At 43.9% G+C, this 19936-nt stretch overlaps 2 protein-coding genes across 2 annotated transcripts in view; one reads left to right on the forward strand and one right to left on the reverse strand.

The window, feature by feature from the left end:
- The window catches only part of FLVCR1 (FLVCR heme transporter 1), a 29388-nt gene extending 27574 nt beyond the window's left edge, over nt 1-1814 (reverse strand). The window contains exons 1-2 of the mRNA XM_056852448.1: nt 1116-1814; nt 150-294 (exon numbers count right to left, since the gene is read on the reverse strand). Coding sequence (XP_056708426.1) covers nt 150-294; nt 1116-1814 — 844 coding nt within the window. The remainder of the gene's footprint in view (nt 1-149; nt 295-1115) is intronic.
- A 10529-nt stretch (nt 1815-12343) lies between these two features.
- Nucleotides 12344-14332, forward strand: SPATA45 (spermatogenesis associated 45). Its single transcript, XM_056852456.1, has 2 exons — nt 12344-12584; nt 14313-14332. Exons 1-2 carry the CDS (start codon nt 12344-12346, stop codon nt 14330-14332), a joined length of 261 nt encoding a protein of 86 aa, XP_056708434.1.
- The last annotated feature ends 5604 nt before the right edge of the window (nt 14333-19936 follow it).

The raw sequence follows: 19936 nt of genomic DNA on the forward strand, positions 1-19936 counted from the left end.
TTATTGTTATAGCAATCTCATTGCTATATGTGAAATCATGGTGGGATTGTCTGGCAGAAAACTGTACTTGGACAACAAGCCCGTCCACAATTTGCGCTTTCATCCATCCTCACACTACGTTCAAACTCTTCCAGTGGAAGTTTACATACCAATAGCAGTTAGTAGAAATAGGAGTGTTGATATTGCCGCTGTGCCATAGAACATGATGCTAATGTTACGTCCCATGAGATCGAGGTCACCTGCTGTGTTTGGAACTAAAACAGGTGGCAAGAGGAAACCGACTGCTGTGCCTAGCTGTAAAAACAAAAACACAAACGCGCACCTATACAAGACCATTATAACAAAATAAGGAAAAAGTGTTCTTTCCTCATCCCAAAGAGCAAGATGTCTGATGGATTAGTCTAGACTCGCAAAGTTTACATAAACAAGATTTCCCCAAATTAAAATGAAATGGTATATTCAGAACACTGACGAAGGAGAAGTTGTGTGTGCCAGTTTTATGTGGGAACTTAGATCACCTTAGCATGATTTTGCCCAGTCACTCTCACTCTCTGAATATTTGACCAACCTTTTGAACTTTAACAGCACCCCCATTTTACCAGTTCTAAAACAATGAAAACTCTGCAAATGAAGGTCCAAAATATTCAGCAGTCTCTCTCAGAGAAATTAATGAAAGCAGACAAATTCAATTGCAAAGTATTCGATTTTGTTTTCAAATGAAAGGCAGAAGACATAGAATCATTCCTAGTTTCAGCCCAGTTTTCAGTCTTCGTAATATTATTTCTAAAAATTTCTAGATAAAGCTGCATAGGTTAGTATGAAGCTCCAACAATGGGAGGGACAGGGGGACAAGAACTTAAGGTGAATAGGACTACTGCCACTAAATCTCACAAAACAACATCAAGATATCTAGGAAATTTACAATTCCTTTTTTAAAAAACTAATCATCCCTGCCTTGTTTGCAAATGAAGCCAATTAGCACACTCATTCTGACTATAAAACATATAAGTACCCAACATTCCTCCCCACACATGAGTATTTTTTGTTTTAATGCAGACCCTTTCCCAGCACACCCTCAACCCAACCGTCACCCATTCTTTTCCTCACCGGCTCACCTGATTGCCCAGCACAGCTACAGCACAGGCAGTGGAAACTTCCTTGGGCCCAAACCAGACAGAGGCGATGTGAGAAGGCAGCCCCAAAATAAAGATCTGCGCTACGGAGCAGATGATCTGGGCCAACAAAGTGACCGGATAAAGGTTTCGCTGGACGCTGGCACACTTAATCCAGGCACCCAAACTGTTGAGTCCAGACCCCAGCAAGGCAGTGACTCTAAGTCCCCGAGTGTCAAGTAGCCAAGTGGCAGGGAAGATCAGGGGAACATATACTACCATATAGACCATGGAAAGCCAGTCTATCTGGGCATAATCCACTCCATAGTAGGTCGTAAAGACGCTACTCAATATACTGTACTGGATCCACTGGAAGGCATTCACCAAGGAGTACAAGCTGAACACAGCCAGCACCACCAGCCTGCGCTTGGACCGCCGAGGCGTCACGTTCGGTCCAGACGCCGGCGACAGCATGGCCAAAGTCTCAGGGAGCTCTTCAAGATTAGGGGAAGGAGCAGTGCTGTTCCCGGCCTCCACATCAGTCTCCGCTATCAGAGGTGCGGAGCTGCTGCTGCGCTCTGGCTCCCCAACCAGGACGCATCCGTTCAGCTGGAGGGGTGGCACCACCTCCCCTGCCTCCTCGCCCTCTTCCTCCTCTCCGCCTTCGCCAGCCTCCACCAGGTCAGCTCCCTCCCCACCCATCGCCACACCTGTATTATGCCCCGCCTCCACAGCCCAGGTGCTTAATTGTGGAGTGTGGCCACCCAGCCTACGGGGTCCCCCTTGCCCAGAAAGCTCCGCAGCCTGCAGTCCGGCTCCACAAAGGGCTCCTGAATCTCTCCCCACCCCCAAGGCACCACCCCCTTTGGGATGGCGCGCGCCCTTCTGCACCCAGCGGCCTCTTCCCCGAGGCGCAATCCCGCCCTCAAGGTCACCCCAGACCTTACCGGCGCCACGCCCGGCGCCCCCCACCCAAAGGCAAGTCAGCCCCCCAAGCTCCAAACGCCCCTTAGCTCCGCCCCCTGCAACTATCAATGAGCTAACACGACCCCTCCCTGCCTGTTCCAAATTGGGGAGGGGTGGGGAACGGCGACACGCGCTTCTCGGGCTCCTCTCGGCGATGATGACAGCAGCCGGCTTTCGCATGCGCAGAGAAGAGCGCTCGGCCCACGCCCCTAGGCCGCTCCCTCAGCCAATGCGAAGAGCGAAAGCATCCGCGCGCTAACTCTCGTCCAATCACGGGAAGGAGGGCTCGGCTCTGTGTCAGGAAACCGGAGTAGAAAAGGGGCAAGAGTCCAGTAGCACCTGAAAGACTAACAAGAATATTTTCTGGCAGGGTAGGAGCTTTCGTGAGCCACAGGCTCTTTTCTACTACTGCAGATCTGAAGAAGTGAGCTGTGGCTCACGAAAGCTCCTACCCTGCCAGAAAGTATTTTTGTTAGTCTTTCAGGTGCTCCTGGACTCTTGCCCCTTTTCTACTACTGCAGACAGACTAACACGGCGACCCACTGTGAATTATCTTCAAGGAAACCGGAGGTGGGCTAGGGGACACAGGGGGGGGGGCTTGTTTCACACACACCCCTCTATTCGCTCTGGCAGGTACGTGGCGGGAGATCCTGTCTCTCTCTCCTTGCCCTGAGCCCTGTGAACGCGTTTAATTCTCATCTGGTTTGGGAATGCTGCTTTGTCTATCCCATGCACGTTCCCCTCTGATACTATAAACACATCTGAGCCACTTCAGGGAAAACTGATGATATCAAAAAACAAGATTCAGGTAATAGCTAAAGCTCGTACCCTGCCAGAAATTTTGTTAGCCTTTAAGGTGCTACTGGACTCTTCCAAATATTTTTTTTTTTAATTTTGCACGCTGAACTGTCATTCCAGAAGTGTCTGCGAAGCCGGCGCAGACCTGCTTCCTGTTACAAATGCAAACTTAATGTTTATCTTAATGTGAACTTTTGTGTTTGCTGGCAAAGAATCGCCCTCAAGGAACAAAGCAAAACAACAGAGGAGCATTAGCTATGCATATGTTAATAATACAATATAAACATACAGCTGTTACCAAAGCTCATCCAAAATATACAGCTAATGGCACAAAAATAAACATAATAATAATAGTGTACTTATTTAAAGCATGTACTGGCAAGGATTGATTTGTTCATATATATATATATTTAGTTAAACAGCACTATTTGTCTTCAATATGTTTGTGTATACATTAGCTTCTTCCAAAAAACAGCCACGTAATATTTACAATTCAGTTTCTTATACAGCTCACAAATCCAGTGCAAAATGTAACATTTGAATTGTTTGAATCTCGCCTAGCGGGAGAGATTGTAATGAGAGAGTCAAACAATTCAAATGTTACATTTTGCATTGAATTTGTGAGCTGTATAAGAAACCGCATTGTAAATATTACATGGCTGTTTTTTTGGAAGAAGCTAATGTATATACAAACATATTGAAGACAAATAGTGCTGTTTAACTAAAATATATATATATGGACAAATCAATCCTTGCCAGTGCATGCTTTGAATAAGTACACTATTATCATTATGCTTATGTTCATGGTTTCTGCAAACAGGAACAAAGGAGCAGGTGAGTGTGGGGGGAGCGGAACTTCTCCTTTTGCGTCGGGACCGTGAAAGGGTATTTTTAAAGGCGCATTTTAAAAAAGAGGTTTGAGCGAGCATCAAAATTGACCATGCAAAAATGACCCTAGTGACAGACTTAACACGGCTGCCCAACATAATAACTGCACACTCTTGAGCTCTCCAGGGCAGCCTCACTTTGCTGCGCACCAGAACACAGCTATCTGCTTTAGTCCACTTGTGGGGATGATATACCTCCCAAAAGTTAAGAGTTTTGCTTACATTGTAATTATAAAAGTGGGAACCCACGAGGACTTGTGGGAAGCATCTCATTTCCCTGTCCCCCACTATTTCCTCAGTCCCTTTCCTGAAAGCCACCCATAGCCTCTCACCTTTCCCTGATTCCTTCTCTCCTAGGGTAGTGCCTGGAGATTTCCGAGAATCAAAACGGATCTCCCAACTACAGAGATCAGATCCCCCTTAGAACTGCCAGGTCCAGGTTGAGAAATTCCAGGAGATTTGGGTGGGGGGAGGTTTGGGGAGGGATGTGACCTCTGCAGGATATAATACGAAAGTCCACCCTTCAGAGAAGCCATTTTCTCCAGGGGAACTGATCTGTGTCATCTGAAGATCAACTGTAATTCGTGGTGATCTCCACCCCCACCTGGAGGCTGTCAACCCTAGTTTCCCTGAAGAAAATGGCTGCTTTGGAAGGTGGAATCTATGGCATTATGTTCTTCTGAGATCCCACCCCTCCCCACCCTCCTAAGGCTCCACCCCAAAATCTCCAGGTATTTCCTATCCTGAAGTTGGGAATCCTGTCTCCTTCCCACCCACCGGCCAACCTACCTGTACCTGCCCCTTTGTCTTAAACTTCACACTCATACACATAGCTTCTACCTTGGAAACCTACAGTCTTTCTCCACAGTGGGGACCAAAGCAGCTCACATTAATCTCTTCTCCTCCTTTTTATCCATACAACAACCCTGTGAGGTAGGTTAGACTGAAAGTACGTGGCCGGTCCAAAATCATCCAGTGAGCTTCCACAGCAAGATTGGGATTCAAACCTGGGTCTCCCAGATCCTACTCTGAAGCTCTAACTGCCAGTTGCCCGGTGGGTGCTGCCAGGCCCGGCCCAATGAGTCCTCTCTCAAAGGCTAAAAAAGTCCTGAAAGGGGCCCTGCCTCCTCACACTGCTTTTTACTGACAGAAACCAAGGCTGGAGCTGGCTAGCAAACTGTTGTGGTTGCCTAGCAATGGTCATTGAGGGCATCCATGGCTTAAGGCTATATACACTCCTTTTCTCATTTTAGGATTTTTTAAAAACTCCCCACTGTTTGTTTGTTTGTTTGTTTTAGATTTCAGATTTTTCTGCACACCTGGGACATTGTTTTAGGTTTATAGGAAGATCCTTCTTGTCCATTCACTCCTCCAGTCTCCAGAGTTAAGTATTCTCAGATCTGGCCAGGTTGAGAATTAGAATATACAAGTGGAAACCCACAAGGACTTGCAGGATGCATCTCGTTTCTCACTCTCACACTATTTTCTCTTTCCCTTCTCTGAAACACAGGCAAGATAATGCTGCTGCAGTCATTTTGTTTGTGGGCTTCATAGGGGCACCTGGTTGGCCACTGTGTGAACAGACTGCTGGACTTGATGGACCTTGGTCTATCCAGGATGGCTTTTCTTATTAAAGCTCCATAGCCTCGCCCTTTTTCCTGCTTCTTTCTTCCCTTCCCACCCAACAGCCAAGCTACATTTATCTGCCCCTCTGTCTTCAGCTTCCGCACCCTAGCAGCCTCTACTGAGAAAAACTATGGCACAGTTGTATGATGTTGGCCACTGAGCAGGGCCCACTTCAATAGTAGGGAACTCTCAAGGACTTGTGGGTGGGCACCAAGCTTTCCCCTGTTTTCCCCTCCCCATACTATTTCCTCTTTCCCTCCTCCTGGCAACTCCCATATCCTCTCCCTGCCTCATTCTCTGCTTCTCAGCCATTCAACTACCTACCTTTCATCTGCCTCCCATTTTCAGCTGTATTTATTTACTTTATTTCTCCACAGTGGGTACCAAAGCAGCTTACGTTATTTTCCTCTCCTCCTTTTTATCCATACAACAATCCTGTGAGGTAGGTTAGGCCAAAAGTGTGTGGCTGGTCCAAAATCACCCAGTGAGCTTCTGCAGCAAGATGGGGATTCAAACATGGGTCTCCCAGACCCTACTCTGAAGCTCTAACGGCTACACCACACTGGCTTTCATAGGGTGGCTGCTGTTGAACAGTAGCAAGCAGCCAGTCCTAGTTGCTTCCAGGTCTAATGTTGCCAACTTCCAAGTGGGACATGGGGATCTCCCAGATTTGCAACTGAACTCCAGATGACAGAGATCTGTTCCCTAAGGAACAGCTTAGGCCTCTCCCACTCCCAAACTCTGCCCTCCTCAGACTCCACCACAAATTCGCCAGGAATTTTCCAACCTGGAACTAGCAACCCTAATCAGACCTAGCCCCAATGAGTTCTCACCTAAAGGCCAAAAATATGCCTGGAAAGGACCCTATCCTCTCTCCCTGCCTTTTTACTAACAGAAACCCAGCCTGGAATACCGTGACTGCCTAGCAGCAGCCACTGAGGAAATCCATTGTTTAAAGCTACAGGTGCTCCTTTTATTGTTTTTTGGGGGTTTTAAGCCCCCCAGTGTTTTAGTGTTTTTTGTTTGGTTTTATGTCTTTCTGCAAACCTGGGGCCTTTTTTAGGTTTGTAGAAAGATCTACCTTGCCATTTCACAGCTCCAGTCACCGAATTTATTTATCTTCAGATTTGGCCAACTTCACTACTAGTATAAAGATTCCTGTCAGAGCAACTGTTACATGGGAGTTAGCCACTATTCAAAATGCAGCATGCAAGCTTTCCAGTTACATCATCAGCCCCTTTTTCAGAATGAAAAGGGAGAAACGGAAGGAAAGAAAATAACAATACTCTACTCTCCCACTTGACACCTATGTGGCTCCACCTTTTTCTTTTCAAAGCTCTTTTTAAAACCACATTATAAAACTTCTCACGGGGGGGGGGATTGCAGCTTTGGGGGAGGATAGTCTGGGAAAACAGGAAGGAAAAGGACCTGGGCCTCCAGTTCTGTGGCTGTAATGTGATTTTAAGGCTTATCTTGTATTTGGTCCTAAGAACAACATTAAAAATCCTTTTTGTTGTTGCTCAGTGAAATCATTAGAGTTTCCCACTACTTCCTTTCAATTGCCTGATGGTTAGAAGATGAATAGAATCTGTCTTTATGTAGCTGAGCCAACTCTGGGTTGGAAAATTCCTGGAGATTTGGGGGTGGATCTTGGAGAGGAATCTCAGTGTGGTACCCTGCTGCAGGGTCCATTCTCCAAAGCAGTCATAATATCCAGGGGAACTGATTTTTATCGTCCGAAGATCAGTTATAATTCCAAGAGATCTCCAGCCTCTACCTGGAGGCTGGCAACTCTAGGTCCAACAACAGAGTCTTGCTGACAGTATGCATAACTGATGTCCAGTTGGTCTGTAGGAAGAGACTGCAGTAAGATCTCTGCTGAGTTTAATTATTTTCACTATTGTGCCCTCTATTCACAGTTAGGGTTTCTTCAGTTTAGATTCTCATTAATGACATGTAGAGGTCTAGCAAGAATGGCTTTACATGTTATATGATATTGCTTTCAAAAACAAAAGTCATAATAAAGCTTTCAAGTTCTCCAGAATTCTTCATGAGACAATGTTGAAGCAGAATCAAAGAAGGGGGTAGACAAAAAAATAAATTTTGTGTAATTCACAGTGAAAAGTTACACCCATCCAAACCCACTGAAGTCAGCTGACTTAGCACAGTTAGGGCTCCAACTCCAGGTTGGAAATTTCCTGCAAATTTGGGGGCAGAGCCTGGGGGTAGAGTTTGGGAAGGGGAGGGAGCTCAGCATGGATGTAATGTGATAGAATCCACCCTGTGAAGATGCCATTTCCATTAGGGAAACTGATCTCTGTAGTCAGTTGTAATTCCAAAGAACTCCAGGCCCCATCTGGACCCCGGCAACCCTAAACATAGTGTAACTGCTTAGATTCTACTGTGGGTAGGGTTGCCAACCTCCAGGCACTAGCTGGAGATCTGCTATTACAAGTAATCTCCAGCCGATAGAGATCAGTTCATCTGGAGAAAATGGCCATTTTGGAAATTGGACTTTATGGCATTGAAGTCCCTCCCCAAACCCCATCCTCCTCAGGCTCCCCTCCAAAAACCTCCCACTGTTGGCTAAGAGGGACCTGGCAACCCTCACTGTGGGAGACCCTACTTGACTGAGAAAGGCCTCTCTTACCTATGTCTTAAAACAGGGGTCCTCAACCATTTTGAACCTGTGGGCACCTTTGGAATTCTGACACAGGATAAGTGGGCACAACCATAAAAAGGCTGCCACAGGAGGTGGAAGCAACCATGAAATGGCTGTCACAGAAGGGGGAGCAAAACACAGAAGAAGTCCAGGTGCAGGAAAGAAGAAGGGTCATTTTTAAAATACAATGGGGAAGAAGAATGAGAGAGAATAAAACAAACACTGTGTTGGCAGTTCCGAGCGAAACAAATTTGTTTTAATCTGCATAGTTAATCCGCTCTTCAGTGGCCAATCAGATGCCCTGCTGGGCAAGAGTCCCTCCTGGCCCCACCCATCTTCTAAAAGCACTTGGTGGGCACCAAGAAATGTGTCAGCAGGCACCATGATGCCCACATCACCACCTTAAGACAACAAGATTGAGCAGATAAATAGAAGGGTTATGACAACAAGAGAGGGGCTGTGAGGACTTGCTTTGCATGTAGAGAGTGCCAGGTTGAATTTTTGGCATCTAGCTAAAGGATTTCAGGTAAGACGTGATGGAACAGGCTAGGTCTGCACTATAGTGGGAAATCTCCCTACAGCAGGCCTTATTCCCTCTGTCGCTTGGTAGGGTAGTGGGGGGATATGCCAAAAATAACTGTGGGAGCCATGGTATAATTTCTGGGTCGAACCTGGAAGAGACATCTCTGTAGATGCAACATTCTAGGATTCACCTTAAAAGCCATAGAGTTTCTGGTTCATCTTAGGGCGTAACGCCAACGCAATTACGGTACTTCAGTTACAGGTTCATCTTGGAAGTGATGACATAGCATCGCTCCAACAGCACCCATTATGTCCCTGCCCCCACAGTTTCCTGCCAGGTGCCAGACACCAGCTGGCAACCCTAGCAAAAGAATTTCCTTGCTTGGACAGTCACTGCCAGTCAGGCAACATTACACTGATTTAGATAGCCCAGAGTTCTGACAATGGCACAAGGCAGATCCATATCTTCATTTGACGTTGCCATTTGAATTGCCAGTTGCTAAGCACTTTGGAACCTCCAAAGGTTCTTGGCAAACTGTGTATTTCCCCAGGTATTGAAATTAACTGACAAATCCTGTTTACTGCTCCTCTTTTCTGGAAAGCACAGCACCGCAAGACATAAGTATGTGTTTCTTAAAGGTTGTGCTAATATGGAAAGCTTTCATTTCCAACTGCATTGTATTAGGAAAAATATAGGGACATTTTTAAAGGTGTGTGTTATGTTAATCTGGGTCTAGTGCAATGATATTCAGTGGCTCAGGAGCCACTTGTAGTTCTGTGATGCGTGACTCTTCTGAGCAACATTCCCCAATGGAGCACCTGCCCTATATTTCGGGAAAGTGGGCAAGGTCATTGCCCAGTGGGGCTTGTGGTTAGCAGATGGTTCCCACCTTGAAATAGCTGCCAGAGGAATGGGTACGCTGTGAGCCTCTCTGAGGTGCAAGTCTCATGCGAGGGATGGAAGAAAATGTGGCTGTCCATGAGCCACGGAGTAAGTACCACTATTCTAGTACAGTGGAAGGGCTGCATTTCCCATAAGAATATGCCCAACATCTGAGATCTTATTTGGGGCTCTTCACCAGATTATCCTACGTTTTGGACATTAGTTCAGTGCCTACTGAAAAAGCCTCATTTATGGATCTGAAAGACTTTCACCAGGTACCACCTTTGTTATCCATTAGGCACTAGAAAAAGTGTATCTTGTTCATCTGAGCCATGAGGGATTACAGTGCCCTCCACCCCTTGCTCTTGCTGTTTTTTTTAGTTGCTATTTGACATAAAAAGAGGCCAGCTGGATCAGACCACTGGTCCATCTAGCCCAGCAACCTGCTTCACAGTCACACAGCAGTCAACCAGTTGCCCTGGAGGGAAAGGAAACAGGGTGTACAGGCCAAGGCCTTCACTGATGTTGCTTCCTAGCACTGGTATTCATAGGTTTGCTGTTTCTGAACCTATATTCACCATGGCTAGCAGCCACTGATGGGCCTCTGCTCCACAAATCTGTCTAACCCCCTTTTAAAGCCATCCATGCTAATAGCTATCACTGCATCTATTGGAAATGACTTCTACAATTTAATTACTCAATGAGTAAAGAAATATTTCCTTTTATCTGTCTAGATCATATTGCCCATCAGCTTCATTGTGTTACCTGAGTTCTAGTATTTTGGAAGAAGTTCTCTCTATTTTCTCTACCCTATGTATAATTTCATAAACCTCCATCGTGTCCCCCATTTGTCTATTTTCTAAGATGGAAAGTGCCTGGCTCTTTAGCCTTAACAGGGAAAGGTGCTCCAACCCTTTAATAAACTTTGTTGCCCTTTTCTGCACTTTTCCCAGCTCTGCAATATCCTTTATGAGATATGGTGACCATGGAATCTATACAGGGGCATTACAATATTGCCCATTTTGTTTTCAAGTCCTTTATGGATAATTCCTAGCACGGAGTTTGCCTTTTTCACTGCCACACACTGAATTAAAATTTTCATCAAGCTTTACAACCTCAAGGTCTTTCATTCTCAGTCTCAGCTAGTTCAGACCCTATCAACAGATATTTAAAGTTAGGAATTTTTGTTCCAATGTGTATGACCATGTAAGTATACCTACCAATTTGCTTCATTCTTGCCCACCCAAATTTAAAGAGATCCTACTGGTGCTATTCAGAATCCACGTTGGTTTTCACTGTCCTAAATAATTTGGTATATTCTACACCCTGGTCACCATACTGCTCGCTTAACCACTACTTCTAGGCTCTGTTCTCATTTGCTAGAATAATGGTGTTGCAATGGTGGATGATCCTGGGATGTTGTCTCAGTTGCTTTTCTGAGTATTGCATTTTTTTGTTTTGCTTATATATAGGTTTGGGGTTTTTGTGCTACCTGTGTTATTGCTGTTTTTCATTTTGGTAGTTTGCTATTTTATTAGTTACTGTAATCCATGTTGAATGTCATATTTTGGCAGAAAAGTGCATAAGATCTTAAAAATGCATCAATAATAGAAGAAACACTTGTCTGACAAGATAATAGTAACTTTTTGGAGATTTGGGCTGTATCCAGAAGATTTTTTGTGATAGAAGTGAGATTTCCACATTGTGCTACTGTCCTTGATGCAATAGGATAGTTCTCTATTCCTGCTACCAGAAGCCAATGATATGGCTTCTTCTTGAGGAAGCATAATGGCGTCAAGACATGCAATATTTATTTATTTTACTTTATTTATTGTCTGTCTTTCTTACTGAGATTCAAGGCAAATTACAGTGTAAGAATGCAATCAATCAGATAAATAATAAACAATGTAATAAACAATGAAATATTAGAAAACTAGGACAAATTTTTGTGAAAATTTTTAAAATATCTAAAATTTATAATTTATGTTTAGGTATTTTTCTACCCCAAGAACATTTCTCTCTGTGGGGAAGGAAATATTCTACAGGTTATCAGGAAGACTCATTGGGTTGTAATGAAGTGCAGTATCTCTCCAGAGCACTTAAAATGGTTCCCTGGACCAGTGTTTTCTTAATAAACCCATGGGGTATTCTTTATCCCAAAACATTCAACAGCTTTAGGGTAACAAAGCTTTTTTATTTATAGAAAGTAAACAGTAAGTAGAAACTGGCTGTACTTTGGTGACATTGTTTACTAGTGTACAAGAGACAATATCCTAAGAGGACAACGTTGTACAGCCACTTTATGCATTTTGCCTATAGATGTGCCACTGGTCTGGAAATCTCATTCCAGCCATAGGACCAGAGTTAAGAGGAAGCCCCGTGACGCAGAGTGGTAAGCTGCAGTACTGCAGTCAAAAGCTCTGCTCACTACCTGAGTTTGATCCTGATGGAAGTTGGTTTCAGGTAGCCGGCTCAAGGTTGACTCAGCCTTCCATCCTTCTGAGGTTGGTAAAATGAATACCCGGCTTGCTGGGGGTAAAGTGTAGGAAACTGGAAAAGGCAATGGCAAACCACCCTGTAAACATCGTCTGCCTAGTAAACGTCGGAATGTGACGTCACCCCATGGGTCAGTAACTATCTTTACCTACATATTGATTCCAATAACATTGTTGCTGACTGGCATCGGGGAAAAGTGAGTTATAGATCAATTTTACCATCTCTAGTTGCAAGTAGATCTTAGGTTTCATTTCCACAGCAACCAGGTATCTCTCCACTGTCTCCTCCACAGCAACCAGGCATCTCCATCAGTGATGAAAAGCAATACATGAGACTCTGTTTGATTTTTTAAACAGGCATTTAATACACTGTAAGGAGAACTCTGATCACAATGGCTGCAGATGATAAAAAACTCTTGATCGAGTACAATAAGTTAAGGGAAACCAAGTGTCTGCTGGAAGGAAAAAGTGAAATGTACTGGATGAGACCTCAAAGAAGACACTTTCCGCAGTCTAATCGCAGTTCACTAGAGAAAGTACGAGAAGAGAAGGAGGAATCTGAGAGTGAGAGGAACTCCTGGATAACAATTACTCCTCTTCATCATAAGGAAAGGAGGCATTTTCCAGAAAGAAGTTGGTATCCATTGCATTGTAAACTGAGCAAGATAAATCTGGAGGTTTTAAAAAAATCATAAGTCAGTGTCAGGGGGACAACTAAGCTAGAGCCAACCTGGTGCCTGTTGCCCTCCCCTACCCACCCACTACTCTGCTTTTTTTTCCCTTCCCCCTTCCTTCCTTCTCTTGTCTTTCCATTATGTCCCTGAGATTAAACTATTGGGGATTTCAGACAGTGTCATTCATTCCCAGACCCAGTGTCAGTGACTATAGTTCATATTAAAAGCTATACCTAATGCTTAATGTGCCCTGACCTGGATAGCCCTGGATAGGCCAATCTCGTCAGATCCCAGAAGCTAAGCCAGGACGTCCCTGGTCAGTATTTGGATGGGAAACCACCAGGGTTGCCATGCAGAGGCAGGCAACCACAAACCACCTCTGAATGACTCTTGCCTTGAGTACCCTACAGGGTCGCCATCAGTCAGCTGCCACTTGACTCCAAAATACGCTTAACGTCTAAAATCAGAGATGCTGGGATGGGACACCAACCTGCTTGAAAGGGAACTGCAGCCTAGAAGAAGTATTTCCCATTAATCCCAGATAAATGGAGACCAGTTGTCATTGGGCAATAGATAAGAGATGACATTCAGCACATAATTAGGGGCACTGTCTTTAGTATGACTCCACCTAATTCCATGATTGAGCCTTGTCGTGGCAAATAGTTACTGGGATTGATCTCTAGTGAGCACTGACTCAAATTAGCCACCATTTGTAAATCAGAATTCGAGGCTCATAGCAACCCAGTAGAACACTGCAGGACCCACTGTATTTTAGCCATTTCTCTCAAATACAATGGAAAATGTTGAACTTATTTCGGCAGTTTCCCCATGGTTAAATTGTAGCCGTGGCTAGCTCCATTATGTGGATTAGCCTGTCTGCAGGGGGCCAAACCCTTGGCTACAAACTATAGCAGTAACCTGCCCTTTTAAAGGGGTATTGTAAAGATTTCTTTGAGAAGTAATTGGAAAACTAATTTCTATGCAAATGCTAAGTATTCTTAAGTATAGAATGAAAGCAATATGCCACATTCTTAAGGTCTGCTGTCCTACCCCCCACCCATGTGCAACTGGGTTAGGTTTCTAGTGTAGATGATGCATCTTTCATACTTGCTAGCAGTGAAGTCTTGGTCCCTGGGCAAATAATGAAAACTACAGAATGGGGCCAGACACAAGAAAGATAGAAACTTCTATATACCAAGGATGTGGAAGCCCAAGGTATACAGAAAGTGCGATTTTGAGGGAAAATCCCCCCAAAACAAGTCAATCAGCGTCTTGCATGAGCAGCCTTTCCTCTACCTGCAGATAGTTTAGTATGAATGGATGAAAGCTCCTTGCTTCTTTGTAAAGGACAAGTCAAGGAACATCCTTGTTGTTGTGGGAGTAGAGTGAGGACGTGAGGGACAGGTTTTTATCTTCCCCCCATCCCTTCCCTACACAAGGGCTATTGCTCCATTGGGTTGTAATTGGGGCTCTGGAAGCACTAAAGCATCAGACTAGACATCCCTATAGATCTACTAAGTTGTGGATCAAAGAAATGCTTATAGAAGCTCCAACGTCAGCTTAAATGTTTTAAAGGGACACTTTCCGCATAAAGTAGGAAGCGTTGTTTCTTGGACCAAATTATGACTAAGGAGGTGTTTGCTTATAACTACCTATTGTGTTTTCAATGTTTTTTTAACTCTTGCAGATAATGCAATCTTTGGATGACCTGCCTTTCAAACAGAGTGTTTCTACTGAAGCGGTGGATATCTCATTTTAAATGAATTAAAATTAATTTTCATTATAACTCTACATGTTTTACAGATACATAAAATACCTGCAGTCTTTTCTGTGTATTTGCGTGAAGCTTGGACCAGGCAAAATGAATAAATAAAGTTAGTTCACTGGAGTTATACACATTGTATAACATTTATATTTCAGTTTTTTGAGTGTCTGAAATACTTCTCATACATCGGGTTGGATCCCGTAAAGCATTCTTGCTGATGGAAGGATTTTTATCAGCGGAGCCAAAAATGCCATTCTTGGCCAGGACCAGCATTTGGGGGAAGATTTTAGGCTGCAGCAGGATGGGAGAGGCAGGAAATCATCATGTGAGCCCCATGAATCTTCACAATCTGAATAATTATTAGGGTTGCCAACCTCCAGTTACTAGCTGGAGATTTCTCCTGCTGGAGAAAATGACCGCTTTGGCAATTGGACTCTTTGGCATTGAAGTCCCTCACCCTCCTCAGGCTTCGCCCCCAAAACCTCCCGCCGGTGGTGAAGAGGGACCTGGCAACCCTCATAATTATTCACATTTCCCCCCCACCCTACCCCAAAAGAAAGAGAATTGGGGTTGATAGTGTCAGAATTTTACTATACATTTATTTTTCCATATTTTGTTCTCTGAAAGTATACTTCCCTTTCCCGGCATAGGAGCATGTTGTCTCATCTCCGATTTTTCTGCTCCCCCTCTCTGTGCCTAGATATAGCACTAGTGGCAACCGACTAGATCCAGATCAGGTGTGAAACAAAGGATTTTTGTTTGAAAAGGCTTTTTGGAAGAAATGGAGGAGGATTTTTGCTTTTTCAGCAGCCAAGCCAATGATAATATATATCCTTATATAACAGATATGTACCTTCTGTTTATTCAGAGTGGCATCTGTTGTTTTTTGAGCCTGAGTGACAGTTTAACTGCTTTTTTTGTTTGTGTTCAACCGTTAAGGGCAACGTAATTGAAGCAGAACAAAGCACACACCATTTCCCCTGTCACGTTGAGGGAGCTAACTGATGGGCTGTGGACCAATATCTGTTCCCAAGGCCACTGGAAGCCTAAGCCAGATTTATTTGAAGTTTAGTCAAAGATTTGACTAGAGTGTCCTTCCTAAGGAAACGAAAACAAACAAACCAACATCCCCCCCCCACTTGTAAGAGGTACAGGTATTTCATGTTTCATACCTGTTTTGGATGATACAGGGAACAGGATGGTAATATGTAAATGTGTATTCTTGTGTGTATTAGCTGTGCCTTCAGTGCTAGAAGGTGGCACCTTTATTATACAGCCAACCACCTGTTAGGGGCTCAGCTTGTACAGCAAATACATTGCTGCATGTGTCCCTGCAGAAAAACTAGAATGGCTCACCAAAGGTAGAAAAGTTGGCCATCTCTGCTCCAATGAATGGAAAGGATCAACTTTTCCCATTATTGTGCACCACAACAATGCTCCTTCATGTTATAAGTGCTTATACACTACATAATATGCCTAGCATTTTCCTGTGGCAAAGCCTCAGTTGCTGGATATGTAGCACAGCACCATTTTATGATATGGCGAACATATCCTAGTCCTATTTGCATTGTCCATTGGTTGTCTTACGCTGTCTGATTGCATTGTTTATATCTTCTAATCCACCTTGAGTCTCAGTGAGAAAGGTGGACTATATATAAAGTAAATAAACATACAAAAGTATGCAAAAATATAGAGAAATTTAGCAGCATTAACTGGCCCTTGTTACCTTAATTCAGCATATTTAAATTAATATACAGTTCCTGGGGCAGGAACTCTGAGAGCTACCACAGGCCCTAGGGTTGCCAGCTCCATGTTGGGAAATACCTGGAGATTTTGGGGGTGGAGCCTGAGGAGGGTGGGGTTTGGAGAGGGGTGGGACTTCAGTGGGGTATAATGCCATAGAGACCACCTTCCAAAGCAACCATTTTCTCCAGGTGAACTGATCTCTGTCACCTAGAGATCTGTTGTAATAGTGGGAGATCTCCAACTACCACCTGAAGGTTGGCAACCCTAACGCCCTCAATTTTAACTTGTTCACCCGCATCCAGAGCATTACTAACTCCAAGCACCAGTTCAGAACATCAATAGCATCCTTAGAATTAGGTGGGAAAGAAAGGTGGAGATTGGTATAATCTACATATTGGTGACACTGCATCCCAAACCTCCTGATGACATCTCCCAGCATAGGGGATAAGATCAAACCCTGCATCACCCCACAGGACAATGGCCATGGGGCACAGCAGGAATCCCCCAGCAAACCCCCCTGAGACTGCCCTTCCCAGATAGGACTCAAACCACCATAACACGGCGCCCCCCAATCCCAGTGTTCAGTGGCAGCTCAGTAGGATACTATGGTCAATAGTATTGAAGGCTGCTTAGAGATCCAGCTGAACTAGCAGAGTCACAGTATCTACCAAGAGCCCCTGGAGCTGAGAAGCCACCAATTCAAGCACCTTGTCCACCCATTCAAGCACCTTGTCCAAGAATGGAAGATTGGAGACTGGCTGAAAGTTCACCAACATAGTAAGGCATAGGAAAGTGTTCGGTTCCCCCCCCCCCAAAAAAAAGGTCTAATCACAGTCTCCTTGAGCATGGGTGATACAACCCCCATCCTGAAGGAAACATTTCCCACTCCCTTTGCCCACTCAGTGAGACTCCCTCTAGCAGCTTTTATTTGCCAGGAAGGGCAAGGACCAAGAGCACAGGTGGTAGGTCTCACCTCTCCAAGGATCTTATCCACATCTTCAGGCACTACAGGCTGAAAGGTGTCTATATAAATGAGACAAGCAGGTGCCAAAGGTACATCATCTGAACATGTGTCCACGCCAGCATCTAACCCAGAGCAGATCTGGGCAATTTTGTCTGCAAACTAAGTAGAAAATTTATCACAGTGGGCCATCCTGTGGTCAGAATCCAATTCCCTAAGGCTATGATGTAAAAGCCCTGGACCACATAAAACAGCTCAGCTAGACTGTTACGTGCAGCACTGCAGATGCAATGGTGATAGAGAAATTATTGCCTTTTCACTGTAATCACTGCCATGGAATAGGCTCTAATGGGAGACAAAGGGTGTTTCAAGGGAGATGTTTCATAACAGTTCATCTTAGCAAATATTGCTTCCTGGAATATAAAACACAATTATGTAAAAAGATGACACATACCTTAATTAATTGCATTATACTCAAGCCAAGAAAATCTGGGTAACAAAAGAAGTCAAAACAATCTTTGTTTGCAATAGTGACCAGATTCTTATCATGCTTCTCCAGTGTGGAATGCTGAACAGTACGGGCTCTGCATGAAACCAGCAAAACCTTAAGAGACCTTTGATTATAAAAGCACCAAAACAGGCACTGGTAAAAATGTGAAGGATGGCATGAGAGATTTTATATAAATCTCTAGGTATTTAGATTCCAGCGCTACTGAAGCAACCTGCCAAAAGTGTAATGATGCGAAGGGCTGTCTGAAAGGAGATTATCAGGAACTCTTCTTATTCTTTGCTCTGTTCTGTAGAAACAAACTGTCCGTTTTGTGCAGGGAATAACATTATGCAAATCAGTGATATTTAAGTATATTTGATTCTTATGAAAAGAATTTGCTCCATTTACATGCTTTGTCCTGAAGTCATTATCAACTATTTTTATTTTTGAAGTGCTGCTTTGGATAATCATAAAGCTGTAAAACACAACTTGTCTCTGGAAACAGGAGTAGCTGTGGAAACTTCTAGGACAGACCTGATGGGCCAGCTGGTTAACAGTGCAATCCTAATACAGAGTTACACCCCTCTAAACTTATTGATTTCACTGGACTTGGAAGGGGATAACCTCTTAGGACTGTACTGCTAGGATCGCTGTTTTTCTCCCTGGCAAAGAAGAGTGTGCATTTGCTTCCCCTGTGCAGCTTCCTCGTCTCCCAAATCTCATTTTTTTTCCAACTTGGAAGTAGATGACATTGGAGGAGATTAGAGCAGTTTAGGAATACAAAGATATAGATTCCTTGCCATCTTTAGGATCTTGGTACAGACACATTTGGCCATGATTAAATATCATGACCTTGCTTGATCACAGGTACTATTTATTAATTAATCCCTGGTTCCTCTTCAAATAAGGAACTAAAAACAAGTTATGGAATTTGCATAAGGAACCAACTTCATGGCATACCATTAATATACCAACGAGTGATGTCAGGTTACTCCAATGTTACTTGGAGATCATTCACATATTCGTTATTTGTGCAAATATAAGCAGTCCCAACCCATCCTTAGCTCTTGAAGAATTGTGCCAACTGGCAGATCACATGGCATTGGCTCATGGTAAATGTCTGTGACTACAACAAGATGTTTTCCAGAGCTGCCATGATCTTGGTATTGGTACCTGCCCTTTGCATGACTGGATAATTCATACAAAATGTTTTCCTCCATAAACATTTACCTGGAGTAGCTGGATCTACTTGTGCACTAGACACAAAAGGTACCAGGAATGCCAGCCATTGGTGACATTGGTATGATAGGTAATTCTCATGCACTGAGAACAAGGTCACTTATTAGCAGCCATTCTCACAGCACTGAAGATAAATAGTGACCCTATGAATCAATGTCCTCCAAAACATCCTATCTTTAACAGCCTTGCTCAGGTCCTGCAAACTGAGGGCCATGGCTTCCTTTACAGAGTCAATCCATCTCTTGTTGGGTCTTCCTCTTTTCCTGCTGCATTCAACATTTCCTAGCATGTGTCTTTTCCAGTGACTCATCTTCTCATAATGTAACCAAAGTACGATAGCTTCAGTTTAGACATTTTAGTTTCTAGGGTCAGTTCAGGCTTGATTTGATCTGTAACAAACTAATTTGTTTTTTTGGCAGTCCACGGTATCCATAACACTCTCCTCCAACACCAATTTTTTGTTAAAAATCCTGTAGAAGGCTTATATGGGCGGAAACCATGCTTGCAAACTTTCAAAGAGATCTGGTTAGCTGATGTTATACTGATGGGTTTGTGGCCTGACAGGTAGTAAGTCTTAGGTTTTAGACAGTACAGGACTAAACACAGTTACTCTTCTATGCCCACTGACTACAATGCTCTCAAAAGGGTGTGACTCTAAGATTACATTGTTAATTTCCTCGGTTGTAATCAAGGCTTCCTACTCAGGACGCGACTGTTCTCTTTGAATCAAAGCCCTGTCCTCAGAGGCATGCTGTGAAGGTCTATTCAAAAGCCTACAAATACATTTTTAGATGCTCATTAAGCTTTCCCTTGAGTTAAAAAAAACAACCCCAAAAATTTGTTGTCATTTTTTATGGCAGATGCCTCACAGATGTCTAACTGCAATCTGTGTTTCAAATTGTTCTCTGCTTGTTTTATTAATACGACCGAGAATGGCCTTGCTTCACAATGAAACACATAACCAACTCCCCCACCCTCTTTTCTTCACCTCGCTGGAGAGAAGGGAAATGGGCAGGAGACATCTGCCTTGTTCCTTTGATCTCCTGGCGGCTGCTGAGGTAAAGTGAGGCCAGGGGTGTTGTTTCCCAGAACACAAAATTTTCTGACTCT

The sequence above is a fragment of the Euleptes europaea genome, chromosome 7 (genome assembly GCF_029931775.1).
Source record: "Euleptes europaea isolate rEulEur1 chromosome 7, rEulEur1.hap1, whole genome shotgun sequence".
In the NCBI taxonomy this organism is placed as follows: domain Eukaryota; kingdom Metazoa; phylum Chordata; class Lepidosauria; order Squamata; family Sphaerodactylidae; genus Euleptes; species Euleptes europaea.